Here is a 17,472-nt window from a genome sequence, read left to right as displayed (position 1 = left end):
TGTGGAAACTGAGCCATTCTGACAGATGTGAGGTGAGAAGTCATTGTGGTAACGTTTACACATTTAATTTTCAACCATTTCAGAGCATTCCCTGCCTGTCATATTTGGTTATGGAAACTGAGACTGGGTCTTTCCTGGAGATTTCACAGGTTAGGAGAGGTCGAGGCCAAATAGAGAACAGAAAGCTTTTTTTAAAACAGGGTCCAAATTGTGAAAGACCTGTACTCTGGAAACCGTAAAACACTGATGAAGGAAATTGAAGGTGACGGAAAGAAAGAGAAAGACATCCGATGCTCACAGATGGGAAGAATACATATTTTTAAAGTGTCTACACTACCCAAAGCCATCGACAGATGTCATGCAATCCCTGTCAACATACCAACAGCATTTGTCACAGAGCTACACAAACAATCCTAAACGTTGTGTAGAACCACAAAAGACGTTGAATGGCCAAAGCAATATTGAAAACGAAGAAACCTGGAGGTATCGCAATCTCAGCTTTCAAGTTCTATTCCAAAGCTGTAGTATTCCAAACAGTATGGTGGGTACTGGCGTACAAAATAGCCTCATCGCTCAGTGGAATAGGACCGCAAACCCAGACATAAATCCACCACTGTATGGTCAGTTCATCTTCCACAAACAGGAAAGACTATCCAGTGGGGAAAAGGCAGTCTCTTCACCAAATGGTGTGGGGACAACTGGACAAGCCACATGCCAAAGAATGAACCTGGACCAATTTCTCTACCATATCCACAAATAAACTCAAAATGAATTAAAGACCTAAGTGTGAGACTTGAAACCATAAAAAAAAAAAAAAATTCCTTGACGAGAACACAGGCCGTCATTTCTCAAACTTTGGCTGTAGCCACATTTTACTAGTTATGTCTCTTGAGCCAAGGGAAATAAAGCAAGAATAAAGTTTGGGGACTATATCAACCTACGAAGCTTTTGCACAGTGAAGGAAACAGTCAAACCTGAAAGGCAACCTCTGGAATGGGAGAACAAATTTGGAAATATTTGGCAAATCCAGTAAAGGGTTAGTATCCACAATGTCTAAAAACTTGACACATGTCAACATCACCCCCCTCCAAAAAAGCCCAGTTTACAAATGAGCAGTACACATAACCAGACCCTTTTCCAACGACAACATACAGATGGTCAACAGACACATGAAAAGATGCTCCCCCAAACTACAACGAGATACCACGTCACACCTGTCAGAATGGCTACACTCCAAGACACAAGAAGCTAGTGTTCGCGAGGATGTGGAGACAAAGGAAACCTCTTGCACCGTTGGTGGAAATGCAAATGGGTGCGGCCCCTGTGGAAAACAGTATGCAGGTTCCTCAAAAAATTAAAAACAGAACTCTCCTATGATCCAGTAATTGCAGTACTGGATACTACCCAAGAGAATACAAAAACATGAATTCCACGGGACACACGCACTCCTGTGTTTATTGCGGCATTATTTCCAACAGCCAGCGCAAGCGTCCATTGACAGCTGAGTGAACGAAGAAGAAGCCCTATATGAATGTATGTGTGTGTGTATATGTATATCCATACACACACACACACGCACACACGCACACACACGCACACACACATGCACACACACACACTGTAATATTACTCAATCATAAAACAATGAAATCTTGCCATTTGCAATCACCTGGATGGAGCCTGAGGGTAGTATGGTAAGCAAAGTCAGGGAAAGACAAATACCATATGATTTTACTCATGTAGCACTTAAGAAACAACAAACGAGCAAAGGGAGGAAACAAAAGGGGAGACAAACCAAGAAATAGGCTCTTAACTGCAGAGAAGAAACGGATGGTTGTGGAGAGCAGGTGAGTGGTGGGAAAGGTGAAAGAGATGATGGGGATGAAGGAGTGCCCTTGTCATGATGAGCACGGGGTGAGTATGGAGTTGGTGAATCACTATATTGTACAACTTAAACTACTATAACTCTGGATGTTTCTATTACTGGAATTAAAATAAAACTTAATGACAAAACCAGAGGCCAACTTTTCATTATACCAAGAAACTTCGTGGAATAAACAGATAGGTGACCTTTCCCTTAACTTTTTTAAATTTTGTTTTTAAATGAATGAACATGTTTTTGTTGTATTTTTTTGCTCTAAAGGCTTTCTGACAAACCTGGTCCTGACGATTCATGGTCTACCTCATCTAGCGAAGACTTAGATTTTGGTACCAAGGTAAAGTACCCTCCCGTGAAACTCACTTTCCTGCTCTGAATTGAGTTTTCTCCCTTATTCACTCTGAAAATTTAAGAGGAGCCTGTTTATCATCATTTTATGTGTGTCATGGAAAGTTAGCAAGGACAAACCATTTTACAGATACATGACGCGTTGAATGTTTTGTTTTGTTGTGTTGTACTTTGGTAAATCCTACAGGTGGAGGCTGATAAATGAATGGGCTGGAAAATATATAATGACCGTCAAATTATATTGGGAAAAGCTTTCCCACAATGGAGGCAATATGACGTTTGCTTAAGGATAAGGATTCTTACTGTGATCATAACATGACTGATAATACTCATGCCTAAATGAAACCTGATTGGGTCCAAGTATCTATTGTAGGTTGCCCCCCGCCCCGGGCACGTTTTATTTTGGTGAGATACAGCATTTTCCTTTGGCTCTATCCTTTGTTCTCCATTTAGAATAAAATCATATTAGAAAATGTAGAAATTTAGATGTTTACATTATTTCTCAACATTTACCTTACAAAGGTGTTCCCCTGTAGTTTTGAAATAACTCCATGAGGGGTAAGTTAAAATTGTGCATCTCCCCGAAGAATACGTATTTTGCTGAAAAGAGTAGCTCTATGGGCAGAGGCTCTTCATAGCCAAGGTGTCAAATTTCTAATTTCAGAAATCTTGCCCATTCTAGCTTTGAACACTATCTCCTCCTAGTCCTTGTGTCAGATTCTAAAATTTAAAGTTTCAGACATCTGATATTTGTTTCAGTATTCATTTCAAAGCCCCTAAATCATGATAAGCTCCTGGAGGTTAGGGAACGCACTGGTTTGACTCCTGGAGCTCCTAAAATAAAGTCTTGCTTGGAAGAAGCAATGTCATGGTTTTTGAATGTGAACAAATGAGTAGGGAAATGGAATTCCGTAGAATGGAGTTTGAAAAGTAACCAAATACGCATGATATATCACAATTAAATATGTGAAGTTAAAAAGTCAGGCTTCAGTTTATATTCCGTTTTAGTGTTTAACATGTATACACGCAAATGAATTCTATTGAGGAAATCAGGAGTTACATAAGAAAGAAGGTTACAGTCTATTTTTAGTATCCTCCCATTGTGAGCTTAGAATTGCAGAGAAAAAGTCCTCAGCCTTTGTTTGTTTAACCCCATCTGTGTCCCATTACCTACATCCTTTAAAGGTTCCCATTTCTTCCTAGAATTCTCATTCCCAATTCTTTCTCCATAGTGGATGTTGACGTGTTAGGAACCTCTCTTTTTCTGTTCTTTTGTTAGTCTAGTAATAATTTCTAGCTTTTCGGAAGCGAAAGATGCCAGGAATTGAACAATGTATTTATAGTGAAAAAAATTAAATTCTTTATTACAGTATTTATAACCAGATAACTGTAGAGTGATAAGAGTCAGTATTATTAGGGATATACTGTGAGTCAAAGCCTCTCTTTTACATAAATATTATATACACAGATACATAGGTAGATGCATATGGATATAGATATATATATATATATATATATATATATATATAGATAGATAGATAGATATAGATAGATAGATATAGGTAGAGATATATATAATATACACATGTATACACATATATATTTACACATATCTAAATACACACTTATATGTATACATATTTATGTACACCTAAACGTACACACACATATATATATATATATATATATATATATATATCACACATATATAAAGACATATATTTTTAAAAGGTTTAAAAGGGACTATTTTTCATAGTATATTCCCAATCCTACTTATGTACCTGTTGAAAAATGTATGTTGTTTCCACTTGCCTTCTTTGGCTCACATTTTTCCTTTTCTTTTTTGTCTTAAGCTCATGCTTGATTGATTGGTCATTTGTTTTTGTTTTTGTTTTTGTTTCCTTTTTCCCTCTTCTCACCCCGTGCTTTTTACGGTATTTTCAAAATTTTTTCAAAGTTTATTTATTTTTGAGACAGAGAGAGACACAGAGTGCAAGCGGGGTAGGGGCAGAGACAGAGAGAGACACAGAATCCAAAGCAGGCTGCTGGCTCCGAGCTGTCAACACAGAGCTCAACACAGAGCTGTGGGCTGTCAACACAGAGCTGTGGGGCTGATAACCACAAACCGTGAGATCATGACTCATGAGCTGAAGGTGGATGCTGAACTCACTGTGCCACATATGTGTTCCCCACACCAGGCTCGTTTTTAATGGTTTACCCCTACCCTAATTTGTCCTTGCAGAAACGATTTCTTTAGTGTCTGTTCTTTTAGTACATCACTTTCTGTCAACTCCATTGTCAACATATTGGTTATGGAATTCTACTGTCTGTGTGTGGTTTCCATCCAGGACTCGTTGCCCCACAAGGTTTATTATTCTTGTTTTTCTCTTTCTTGGAAGGGGCTGAGCTAAATGTTTTTGAAATGTTTGCATTTCTCTTGGAAAGGGAGGGAGAGAGAGAAAGAATGAGCAAGTGCTCGTTGTTGTGATCTGACAATATGCAAGGTATGATCTCAGTCCTTTTATATTTGTGGAGGGCTGTTTTGTGACCCAGGATGTCACTTGGAGACATTGGAGAATGTTCTATGTGCACTTAAGAAGAATGTGCGTTCTACTGCTGTTGGGTGAAAAGATCTTAATATATCGGTGTTGATACCCATGTATATAAATGTATATATATGAGGCCAATATAGATCTATGTATATCTGAATACATCTGGTCCAGTGACACATTGGATCTGTGTTTCCTTACTGATTTTCTGCCTTGACGATCCGCCTTTTGCCATGAGTGGAGTCTTAAAGTCGTCTACAATCATGGTATTTGTATGTATACATTTAATCATGTTTGTGAGTAATCGATTCATATGTGTGGGCGTTTCACTTTGGGGCCATAAACATTTGCAATTGTTAGCTCCTCTTGATGGGTAGACCCCTTAATTACGACCCAATGCCCTTCTGAATCTGTTACTACAGTCTCTGGTTTAAAATCTAGTCTGTCTGGTGGAAGTGTGGCGACTCCAGCTTTCTTTTGACTTCTAGTAGCATGATAGGTGGTTCCCCATGCCTTCACCTTGAACCTGGAGGTGTCCTGGGGTCTAAAATCAGTTTCTTGTTGACAACATATAGATGGATCTTGTTGTTTGGTTTTGTTTTGTGTTTTACCCATTCTGATTCCCTGTGTCTTTTGATTGGGGCATTGAGTCCATTCACATTCAGAGTGATTAAAGATATGGATTTAGTGTCATTGTGTTATCTGAAGGTTTCATGCTTTTGGTGAGGCCTCTGGTCCTTTGTAGTCTCTGCTGCTTTCCACTCACAGAGTCGCCCGTTAGGATCTCCCGCAGGGCTGGTTTAGTGGTCATGAACTCCATGAGGTGTTGTTTGTCTGGGAAAGCCTTTCTCTCTCTTTCTATTCTAAATGTCAGCCTTGCCTGGGAAGGGATTCTTCGCCGCAGATGTTCCCATTCAGCACATTGACCGTTTCCTACCCCTCCCTTCTGCCCTGCCAAGTTTCTTTGGACAGGCCTGCTGCTAGCCTTACGTGTCTTCCCTTGTCGATTAAGACCCGTTTGTCCCTAGCTGCTTTCAGAATCCTCTCCTTATCTTTGTAGTTTTCCAGTTTCGCTATGGCATGTCGTGGTGTTGACCTGGGTTTGTTGATTTGGAAAGGAATTCTCTGTGCCGCCAGGACTTGGATGCCCGTTTCCTTCCCCAGATGAGGGAAGCTCTCAGCTATAAGTTGTTCCAAAAAAACCTTCTGCCCCTTTCTCTCACTCTTCTTCTTCTGGGACTCCTAGGATGTGGCTAATATTTCATCTCACTGAATCACGTAGGTCTCTAGTACCTGCCTCGTGATCTAGTCATTTCCTTCCTTTCCTTTCCCTGCTTCATCTTTGTCCACAATTGTATCTTCTGTTTCACCGATTCTGTCTGCTGCTTCTCCCGTCCTTGCTGTCACTGCATCTAGTTTACTTTGTATCTCCTTTACACCATTTCATGTTCAGCGTTCATCGTGACGATTCCTTAGGTCCTTGATCTCTGAAGCAGGAGATTGTCTGCTGTCTTCTATGCGTGGTTTCAAGCGCAACTATGCGTCTTATGAGTGTCATTCCAAACATGTGCTCACATATATGGTTTCTGTCTCTTTTGCGCCCTTCTCTGGCTGTCCTTTCTTCCCGGAATTTTTTTGAGGGGAATTCTCCGATTTCGTCGTTTTGGCTAGATTCCTGCCCTTTATGTGTGTTAATCGCTTGTTCTGTGTCCCACACCTGCGAGTACTACTGTAATAAAAAGAGCCCCTACACTGTCCAGGGCCTGGCAGTTGAACAAATTTTTTTTGAGTGTGTTGTGTGCACTCTTTGGGTGCGTCTTTGGCTGCTGTCCTCGCTGCTTGGAGTGGCGGTTTGGGCCTTCCACCAGGTGTGCTTTGATTTGTTTGTTGAAGTAATCCTGGAAAAAAGGGGAAGAAGGTGGGGAAGAATCCTTAGCCCAAACAAAAAGAGAAATGACTGGAGTTGAAAAAAAGACCAGGAAGTGACTCAAAGGAGCTATAGGGCTTAATCCAGAAAGAGAGGGAGGAAAATGAAGAAGGAGATCTAGAAAAGTATAGAGAAAATGTACAATCAAACAAACAAAGAACCAGAACAGAGGAACAAAGGAAAAAAATATATAGATATATCTCTATATATCTATGTATAGATATATAGGTATATATTAAGATATATAGGTAAATGTAGATATATAATTAGCCTTGACCCACGTCAACTCGACACTACTAGGCTGTTTCCAAAGGGAGAAGGGGAAAGAGGAGAGTAGAAAGAGAAAAAAGGGAAAAGAGAAGAAAGGGAAAGCAAAGGAAAGAAAAGATGGGCGCCTGGGTGGCTCAGTAGGTGAAGCGTCTGACTCTTGAATTTGGCTCACGTCATGTTGTCACTGTGGGTGGGTTCGGAACCCCCAACAGGTTCTGCAGTGAGAGCATGGATCCTGCTCGGATTCTCTCTCTCTCCCTCTCTCTGCATCTCTTCTGCTTGGTCACTCACTCTCTCTCTCTCAAAATAAAGAAATAAACATTAAAAAAGAAAAGGAAAGACAAAAGAATAATAACTCAAATGAAAACAAACAAACAAACTAAGATAGAAAACCGGAGGAGAGTTGTCTATTGGTGCCTGGGACCGGTGGCTGTGCTGGTCTAGAGCAGGGGCTGTCTGGTCCCATCAGTGTCAGTCTCACTCCTATAGAGAAGCAGTTACGAGGCACAGAGTGTCAGGGTTTGGTGTAATGGGCCTGCCTTCACTGAGGCTCACTGTCCATTCCCTGAAGCCCCACGATGTTGGTCATGGGGAGAGACATGGCGACACCCCATCTATCCTGCCCACACGAGGTGTCTCAAAACTCACTGTTTAGGCTATCCTCACGGAATAGCCTGGGGAGCCGGCTTGCCTTGCTGCACAGTCCCATGTGCCACCCGAGCACTGAGCTGGGATTCAAAATCCTGTAGGATCCCGCTTTGCTCGGACCTGGTAGTGGAGTTGCGCCACTCTGCCCAGTGGACAGAGGGCCTCTGGCTCGTGCCTGCATGGTCTTTTTCCCTTGGGCGGGGCAATACCTCCCCTTTCCACCATACTCAAGGTGTTCTCTCCCAGTGTAGCCCTGAGATTGCTACCAAGCCTAGGGGCGGCTCCCTCCCCACCAGGCATGGGAGGTGGTAGCTCTGGTCGAGAGAAAGTGTGGCCGCCTTGAAAATTCTGTTTTTTACCCTCTAAGGCTGTTTTCCAAAGTAGAAACTGGCTCTCTGGACCTCTCCTTGGTCTGTGGTCCGGACAGGCTTTCTCATATCCAAATGCACGTCCCACAGCCTCTCTCTGTCTCTGCCTTCCTTTCGTTTCTCCACCAAAGGCCTTCCCCCACTCCATGCCTGTGCTGCCCATTTTATTTCTCCCAATTCTCATACACACCCTTCTGTCCCGCCAAGCTGTCACTCTGCACCTGTGGAGATTTTTCTGTCCCTCTGCAGCCTGTATTCCTGGTATTCCAAGTGTTGTGACCTCAATACTGCTGTGTTTGAGGGACAAGGGGAATTCTGATCCCCTCCCCTGCCATCTTAACTCCCCCCTCCACCTTTTGCTTTGCTTTTCGCAATTTCAAAGTTGGCTGCCTAATCGACTAAGTCACCCAGGCCCCCCAAAGAATACTTGTTTTCGATGGGAAGATGTTCAAAGGCCAATAAAATGGCCCTAGTGTCCAGAAAAGAATGGAAAGTTAGAATGGGTTTTTGATGTTCTCATTTGGGGCTATAATAAGTTCCCGTAAGCTCTTAGCGATGACATCATAAAGGTATACATTTGACCCTTGAACAAGATGCGTTTGGAATGTGGGAGTCCACATACATACAGATTTTTTTCAATAAATACAGTACCATCCTGTAAACATATTTTCTCTTCCTTATGATTTTCTTTTTCATCTTGTTTTTTTTTTAATTATTCATTTTGGGAGAGTGAGAGAGGACAGAGCACGTGAGTAGGGAAGTGGGGACAGAGAGCGAATTTTCATCAGGCTCCACACTGTCAGCGATCAACTCAGGGAGTATAGATCATGACTTGAGCCAAAGTCAAGAGCCTGACCCTGAACCGACAGTGCCACCCAGCACCCCTTCCTTACGATTTTCTTAGTAACCTTTCCTTCAGTTTATAGTGTAAAAATACAGTATGTAATACATATAACAGGGAAAACATGCATTAATCGACTGTGTATATTGTTGGTAAGCTCAGCATTCCGTTATCCTAACCCTGACCTCCCACGCTCAGTTTACAGAGTCAATGGCCAAATTAGGCCGAAAAGGTAGATTAGACCTAGAGAGCATATACAAGCGATTCTGCTTTAACGTTCTGGTTTTCAATACATATATACGTTTTGATTTTTAAGTGTGATTGCTTTTAAAGTAGGAAATTCAGTAGGAATTTTTGTTTTTTTGATTTGGTTTTGAGGTTTCAAAAGATATTTGTGGATTGTCGAGGGCATGGCCATCAGAGCCCGTAACCCTTGCTTTGTTCAAGGGCCAACGGTATAGTGATTGGGTACTTTTGAGATCTTCTCAGTGAGATTAGTGTAAATGTTTTGACCTTAATTAATTGGTCCTTGTATACTGAGTACGTACCAAGCAGTTAGCTACTGAGTGTACAAGTGGAGGGTTTAGGTTGTTGTGGTCGGAGCAGAAAAGTAAGTCAACAGCAGTCTGTTAGAAGTCACAATAAAGGCTTCATCGATAGGAAATGGACAATGTTAGTTGAGAGAATATTGGGGGCGTTTGTAGTGAGGATGAGGATGAGAGTGGGAGTGGGAATTTTGGTAGTCAGAAAAGATCTGAGAGTGGCAAAAGGTGCCAAGTGAAAGATGAGAAGGCCCAGTCGTGTAGACCGTGGCGAGGGACATTCTGGACAGAGAGGACCACGGATCATCATTTTACTCCAACGCCTTAGAGTGACCAAGCTGTAGGAAGGCTCACTCCATCATCATAATCATTATTATTATTGTTGTGTGTAAAAAAGAAAATGTTCATAGTGAAATGAGTGCTTGGCACATTTTAGGTGACTGAGACATACATGTTCTTATACTTGCCGTTTGAATGCTTACTACACATTCTGAAGAGTTCCATACCTATATCTACATTGTTTCTGCTACTAGTTCATCACAATTTTAAGAAAAGTTTCTCTTCCAACCTTGCCGTTCGATCCAACCCTTCTTTCGTCAAGAAAAAGGTCAAGCCTGTGTTTACCTAAACGAAGCAGCAGCTTCGACAGTGTATTGTTGATACACAACATGATATACTCCAAAGTTTCTGATCATGTGAGGTATGAATTGACACTGAAACAAATGTCTGCCATTTTATTAGAAGCAGTTTTCCTTTATAGCAAGTACACTTTTAAAGATTCTGTTTCAAAACTTATTTCAAATGTCCTTTCATTTTGGTCAGGAATGCAAAGGAAAGGCTTTTGTTAGTTCCTTTTTGAAATCTGCATACAAGCCAGGCTTCTGCCTTTGAAAGTATTTATTCTGGCCTTCCATGATCCGTTTAGAGAGTCAATAGCCAAATGAAGATTCAAAGGGGCGCTGAATCAAGAGAGCATATATGAGGTTTTGTATTTAAATGTTTTGGTGTTCAATACGGTTTTCTTATTTGTAAGTCTGATTGTTATTAAAGTCATAAATTCAGATATTTTCTTGGAAAAGGATTAGGAAGTCTTCACGCAACTCATTACTGATGCTACTTTTAACAGAGTATGTCTGAGAAGCCCAACATATATGTTCCTCATGTCTCTGGAGCTGTGGATCAGAAAGGGCAAAGTATATTAAATGGACAAGTAGAAGGTAAGCACTGTATTTTATTCAAAGGTCATTTGACAGAATGTTGATTGAAAACAGGAATACTGATATATTCTAATATCTAAAGAAAACGGCCTGTTAAGTGCATAGGAAAGAGAAAGAGATGTGAAAAGGAGATAAGTTGCATATCGTATGTGGTGTCAGCAACAGATTAAATTGAGAGTGCCACCAAAGGAGCTAAATGACTAGTTCCCTTTCAAGACACTGGAAGGCCTAAGGAACCTCAGGAAAGAAGAGACGAGCCAAACAGGGAATGATGTGAATGGCGGAGACTACAGGGAGTAAATGAAGGAAAGTAAGCCGGTGTGTATTGTGTTTCTACTGGAAGGTGGTAAAATACACTAGTTCTTTAAAGGGAAGAGCAGACTATTTAAAATGCAGCAACACTATCAGGTGAGCTTCTCGTACCAGAATTTGCCAGAGTAGTATCCCCAAATGTTCCCACTCTTACTGTGATCCTCACTGTTGGCAAGACATTAAGGACTGACCTAGCTGATGATGCAGAGTTATGTCCTAACTACCATGGGTGAACATAAGCATTTGTAGTCAATGATAAATGTATATACGTTAATGCCTTATAAAATGGGGGTACTTCGTACGGTAGTATCATTTAGGGCAAAATAAGAGAATTGGAAGGAGGGTCAGATAGGGAGACATCAAGATAACTCATCTGACATTTTGGATGCCGTATTTGTGGCTTTTGATTATTTTGGCAATAACTGCCTTTAATAGGTGAACTATATTTTTAATGTTCTAGGAACATAAGGGAAAGAAACAAAAGAACACTATAATCAGTAGTATGTTTTCATATTCTGTCTGACAGTTCTGATTGTTGTAGAATGATCCCTGTTACTTCTTTGATTCCTACCTGCCAGAAAAATGAACTAAGTCCTAGGTAGTTGGAGAAAATTAACTGATTTTTCATATTTCAGAGAACTTTTATATGGTAGAACATAGGGGCAATCACCAGGATTTGCTCTCTCTCTCTGTTTTTTTTTTCAGAGTAAAATAAGATTGTTGCTTGTTACACACTTTCTGACATCATGATTTCATCTATTCCTTTTAAACCTTTCTTCAAATGGATAAATAGGGATGTAGGAATTTTCAAGGCAAATACCAAGAAAAGAGATTCCAGGAAAGGTATTCTGTGACATAACCTTCTGACTGTAACCACGTGAAAGACATCAACCGAAATAATAAAATTTCATATAATGCAGTTGTGTTAGAGGCATCCCAATGACACCCAGATTTGATTATTCACTAGAAGAGCTCACAGGACTCAGCATATAGTTGTAGTCATGCGTGTGGCTTGGTATGGGGACAGGCTAGAAAGGCCAATGAGCACCGAGCAATGGTGTATGGGGTGAAGGCCAGAGGAAAGCAAGCGCAGGCTTCCAGGAATCCTTTCTCTATGGAGTTAGCAGGATGTGCTAAATTCCTCCAGCATGAAATTAGGACAGCACAAGTGAAATGTTGTCTGCCAGTACGAGGCTTATGGATACTCAGTGCCCGAGGTTTTCATCAAATGCTAATCACATAGGCATCTTCTCCTTAGCATGTCCCCAAATTCCAGGTTTCCACCAAGGAAATCAAGTGTACAGCCTTAAGGACATTGCTTGTACCAGCACTTAGGCACAGTGAACCACTCTTAACCAGCTAGGGAATGGTGGGAACCCTCCTGAAATCCAAGATCCCAGGGAACCACCAAGGGCCAGTCATTCAAGTAGGATGTTCTGAGGGTAGCCATCTTTGGCCTGCTGGATGAAATCTGTTCTGCATAGGAATTATAGCCCTGACGTCATTTTTGGTGGTGTCTTCAAATTTTGTTTTGCTAGCATGGAACATGATGGCTACCATGGTACTGGTTTCAGTTTCATCATCCATGAAGTAGGTATTTGTATAAAAATTACTAGGGCAATATGAGGTCATTATAATCTTTTTTTTATGTGATTAAGCTTTCATTATGATTCTTACGTATGATCAACATAATGATTTTTGATTTAAAATTAGAATGAAAATCTCGTAATTATATGGAAAACCCAGGTTTGATTCCTATGGTGCTGAACCCCTGTTTATAGGTATAAGATTTTGGATCATATTCATCAATTGTTTTGTTGCCTAAGTATACAAATAACCGTTGTATTTTTGTGTTTTGTGTATGCATTTTCATACACTTCCAAATGGGAGACAGTACCCCTATTGTGTTACTTTGATCTCTATTTTAATGTTCAAGGTGACTGTAGCATGAGTTGGTATATGCTAAGAGTAGCTTCAATGGAAACCATATTTTGTTGTTTTTGTTGTTTCATACATTTAATAAGCCTGATGTTTTACATCAGTTTTAAGTTCACAGCAAAATATAATAGGAAGTACAGAGAGTCTGCATATACCATACCATGCTCCCGTACACGCCTAGCCTCCCCTGTTGTTAACATCTTGCACGACACTGGTCCATTTTTAGTAGGAATTTTTTTTTCAGTTCCTTGGTTTAGTTTTGAGTGAGAGAGCATGCATGCGTGTGAGCAGCCAAGGGGCAGAGGGAGAGGGGGGAAAGAATCCTGTGCTGTCAGCCCAGAGCCTGATGCAGGACTTGATCCCATGAACTGTGAGATCATGACCTGAGCTCAGATCCAGAGTTGGACGCTGAACCGACTGAGCCACCCAGGCGTCCTGACAACAGTGGTGCATTTTCTATGGACACGAACTCTTCATTTGGAGGCCAAGTCTCTAATTTGCATTAGTGTTCAGCCTTGGTGTCATACGTTCTATGAGTCTTAACAAATGTGTAATGATGTGAATCCACCTTTGTGGTATCGTGTGAAAGAGTTCCACTGCCTTAAAAGTCCTCTGTGCTGTGCCCGTTTCTCCCTACATTCACCCCAACCCTTAGCTCCATAGCCTTGCTCTTTCCAGGTGTCATATAGTTAGAATCATAGAGTGGATGTCTTTGAATGTTTAGAAAGTGAAAATATCCTGGTAATTGAATGTAGGCATTCAAGATATTCTTTGCCCTTTGTTTTGTTTAGTTGCTCATCAGTAGAGGATCTGATGACCTCTGCCTTCCATGACAAAAAGTATGATTTCTCTAGCTGTGTGTCACCTAATGGGGAGGGTTGAGAAAAATGACCTCATGAACCACTACAGAGCACTCACATTGGGATCATCCTCCTCTGTGATGTGCGGCGGGTCTAGATAGACTCTCTAGCAATGGAAGGAGACAGCCTCAAGAGGTTAGAACTATATCAAAGTGGAATGCCAAATCTTTCCTTCTTACCTTACCATTGGAAATAAGGCCAGGGAGAGTCTGTTTGCTATTGTTTGGCCACGCTGCCAAGTACAATAGCTATAGAGCACACGTTGTGAGGGGGTGTTTCCTCCTAAAACTGAAGAGTGTCTGCTGAAGAGCTGGGGAAGTTCTGCCGTGTTACAGCAAAATAAAGATATTCTCTTTCAATTCCTCTAGTAGTGGAAGTCCAGAAAAATCATGCTAGCTTCAGTCTGACATTGTCAGCTCATGATAATCATTCTCCGAACGATACCCGTTTCCTCCAGTGTCACAGTGTCGGTCAGCGATGGCCATTGTAAACATCAGTTCCCCTGTAGGTGTCAAATTCTGATAAAACCCATTCTTGGTTTTGGTCAATATAGAGGAGAAAGTAAGATTTCTTAGTGCTTTAAGCCTACGAATGGTATAATTACCATTCAGTGTAGTGTGGTTTCCAGGTGTGGTCCGAAAGCAATACTTTTTGACAAATCATAAGCCGTACACTTGTAATTTTCCTCTATTTATCGATTGTCGATTTAACATGTATTTTGCTTTCTTCTTTAGGAGCAGATAAGAATGCTGAGGAAGATTCTAGAGCCAGGTAGGATTTTTATGGATTTGTAAAAATGACATTTGCTGGGGCACCCGGGTGGCTCAGTCGGTTAAGGGTGTGACTCTTGATTTCAACTGAGGTTTGTGAGTTCAAGCCCCACGTCGGGTTTTGCGCTGACAGCCTCCTTGGGATATCTTTCCCGATTTCTGTGGGCACTCACTCTCAAAGTATAAAGGAATGAAATGAAATGAAACGGATAATGAAAGGAAAGGAAAGGGAATGAATGAACTGAAAATTATGTGTCTCCTAAGGGAACGCAGAGAACAAAAGCAGTTGTTGCGTGTTCTACACTGGACCAGACACTATATCCTATGGGTAACATCTGTTCCGTTATATAGTCATTGTATAGCTTTGCCAAGTAGCTGTGCTATTGTAGCCTACATTTTATTCCTTTGTCAACTGTGGTTCAGGGAGGTTGATGACTCGACCATGATTCCATAGTTCACGGGTTGCTGAGGGGCTTTGCCCATCAGCCCGTGAAGCTTCCACATCCATTCCCTGGTTCCTCAGCAGCACTGAGATGAAGATACAGATCCTAGGGCAGATCAACTCAGAATGTCAAAGGTAATGATGTCGGAACACTAATTTAGGGTTTGCTTAAGAACCCAGGTTAGTCCAAGCATTTGGCCTCATATATTTGACCACCAGTGCCAACAAAAGTCATTAGTGCAGTGGTAACTAGTCCCTTGTTTTTACCATCCGAGATTTTAGGGTGGATGTCAGCTATGGCCATGGTGTCAAGGCTTTTACATAAAAAGCAAGATGTCGTCAGGCAACTCCTTAGATGTAGTGATATCCCCTCTTCTTGAGACAAATGAGTTTTCTGTAAGGGAAGGATATCTAGTTGTAGACCATGTTACATTAATTAAACTCACTCTCTATTTCGAGGATATTGCTATATGATTCTCTGTTGCCTAAGTTCCCAGGCTGGTTTCCCTTTGGGCTAGTATCCTTGTCTAGTTCTAAGAAGCTTTTTGGTTTTTTTGGAGTTGTTTTTTTTTTCCAATGACTTTTTGTACTGTATTTTTGCCTTTTGACTTTCTTCTCTTTTTTCCTTGGTATTTCTTCTTCTTTTTTTTTTTTCCAATAATTTCCCCACTTCTTCCAGCTAAGGACTCTCCATTTTTCCAGAGGCCAAATCAAAAGCAATTAGAGTCTCCAGATGTAGGGATCCTCAGAGATTAATTCTTCAAAACACCCTCTGGTGTGTCAACCTATGTTTAACCTCCTTGCCCAATGGTTGTTTCCCTGGAGAATTTGAAACTCAAAAGAGATTGAAGTGACCTATTGGGATATGATAAGTGACAGAAATGCGACTTAAATTCTGGTTTTCTTTCTTTCTTTCTTTCTTTCTTTCTTTCTTTCTTTCTTTCTTTCTTTCTTTCCTTTCTTCCTTCTTTTTTTGTCTTGATCTTGCAGGGAACTGTTTTAATAATAGAAGCCTGGGGAGTGGGTCTAATGAATACAATGAAGGAGGGTAAGAATCGAATTAGCAGAGGAGACCAGGTTTCAAGGAGAACAACACTGAGTTGGTTAGGAATACGAGTTTGAGAAAAGATGTCAGAATATGGGGGGGTTATGCCAAGTGAGATAAAGGTGAATGACAGGAATGAAGGACCCAGGATTAGGGGAGTTGTTTAGAAAGACATATTCAAATAGAGAGTTCAAGAGGGTCGTGACCAGGTTTCTGCTTTTGTGTGTGTTGGTTTCATTGAAGGTGCGAGCATACCTCAGATTTTCTGATGAGAGAGATTAAAAATCATTTGAGCTTCTGGGCAGAGTCTGTTTACAGCAGATAGAAATATGATATCCCCTACTTCCACCCCAACTGAGGGAGGATAGCTTAGATCCTCTCAAGGAATTGGGGGTGGGGGTGGAGATTCCGAACATCAGAGATGTATGGCCCAAGGCAAGCTGTCTCCTCACTCCACCTCTTTTCCTCAATCTGTGATGCCCTTCCCATGTACTTGTAGGGCTGGGCAGGGGTAGGTCTGACTTGTCAAATCAGTAAGGGAGCTTCATCTGGATCGGTGATAACATGCCTATGTTGAGGTGACTGTGTGGATGAGTGAGACTCCCAATTCGCTTGTTCTCCAGGAGCAGGACATGGTTCTTACCCTCGGTCATTGGAGCCCATCCTTGTTGTAGGAGTGTATGGCTTCATAGGCTAAAGATTGAAAGGTTGGGGAATGCCACAGAACCGTGCCAAAGAGTGATGTAGGAGTGGGATCTCATAGGGAAGAAAATATTCAGGCAGCGTATAGAGAAATAGAGGCACAACTACCGGGACCATTTTGATCACAATCTCCCTCCTTGGGTAGCTGAATGCCCCTGAAGGCTTGGAGTGTCTTGCTAGTTATTATGGACCTAAATAAGGCAAGACCAGTGTGGGAACAAAGTTGGCCTTGGGAACTTTGAGTCTGTCAATCTCTAGTTAGTACTACCACTCATAACGTAGAAACCTAAACTTTGATACGTTTACTTAAACGGAGGTCTACGTGACACACAATGTAATATGTGATGCAACAACTCTGGATGTTTCACCGTGATCGCCATAAGCATAGCTCCCATCTGTCAATGTATGAGGCTATTAGGATACCACTGACTAGATTCCCTATGCTGTACCTTTGAGCCTTGTGATTTATTCATTCTATAACTGGAACCCTGAACTTCCCTCTCCCCTTCCCCCATTTTGTCCATCCCCCCACCTCCCCTCCCTTCTGGCAAGAGTCAAATCTATGCATTTATGGTTCTGTTTCTGCTTTTGCTCTGTTTCTTCATTTATTCCCCTTTTTACATTCTGCACAGAAGTGAAATCATACAGGATTTGTGTTTCTCTGTCTGACTTATTTCACTTACCCTCATGCCATCTAGGTACATCCATGATGTTGCAGATGGCAGGATCTCATTCTCATTTAGAGCTGCATAATATTTCATTGTGTGTGTGTGTGTGTGTGTGTGTGTGTGTGTGTGGTCTCTTCATGTATTGG

At 41.3% G+C, this 17,472-nt stretch overlaps 1 protein-coding gene across 1 annotated transcript in view; it reads left to right on the top strand.

Moving 5' to 3' along the window:
- The first annotated feature begins 2,162 nt into the window (after positions 1–2,162).
- LOC131495881 (uncharacterized) overlaps positions 2,163–17,472 on the top strand; it is a 199,036-nt gene continuing 183,726 nt past the window's right edge. The window contains exons 1-3 of the mRNA XM_058701054.1: positions 2,163–2,216; positions 10,499–10,589; positions 14,434–14,470. Of these exons, the coding sequence (XP_058557037.1) occupies positions 10,502–10,589; positions 14,434–14,470 (125 nt within the window). The 5' untranslated portion in view covers positions 2,163–2,216; positions 10,499–10,501. The remainder of the gene's footprint in view (positions 2,217–10,498; positions 10,590–14,433; positions 14,471–17,472) is intronic.

This window comes from Neofelis nebulosa, chromosome 15 (assembly GCF_028018385.1).
Source record: "Neofelis nebulosa isolate mNeoNeb1 chromosome 15, mNeoNeb1.pri, whole genome shotgun sequence".
NCBI classification, from domain to species: Eukaryota; Metazoa; Chordata; class Mammalia; order Carnivora; family Felidae; genus Neofelis; species Neofelis nebulosa.
Note: the sequence above shows the minus strand (reverse complement) of the source record. Positions and strands in the feature narration are given on the sequence as shown.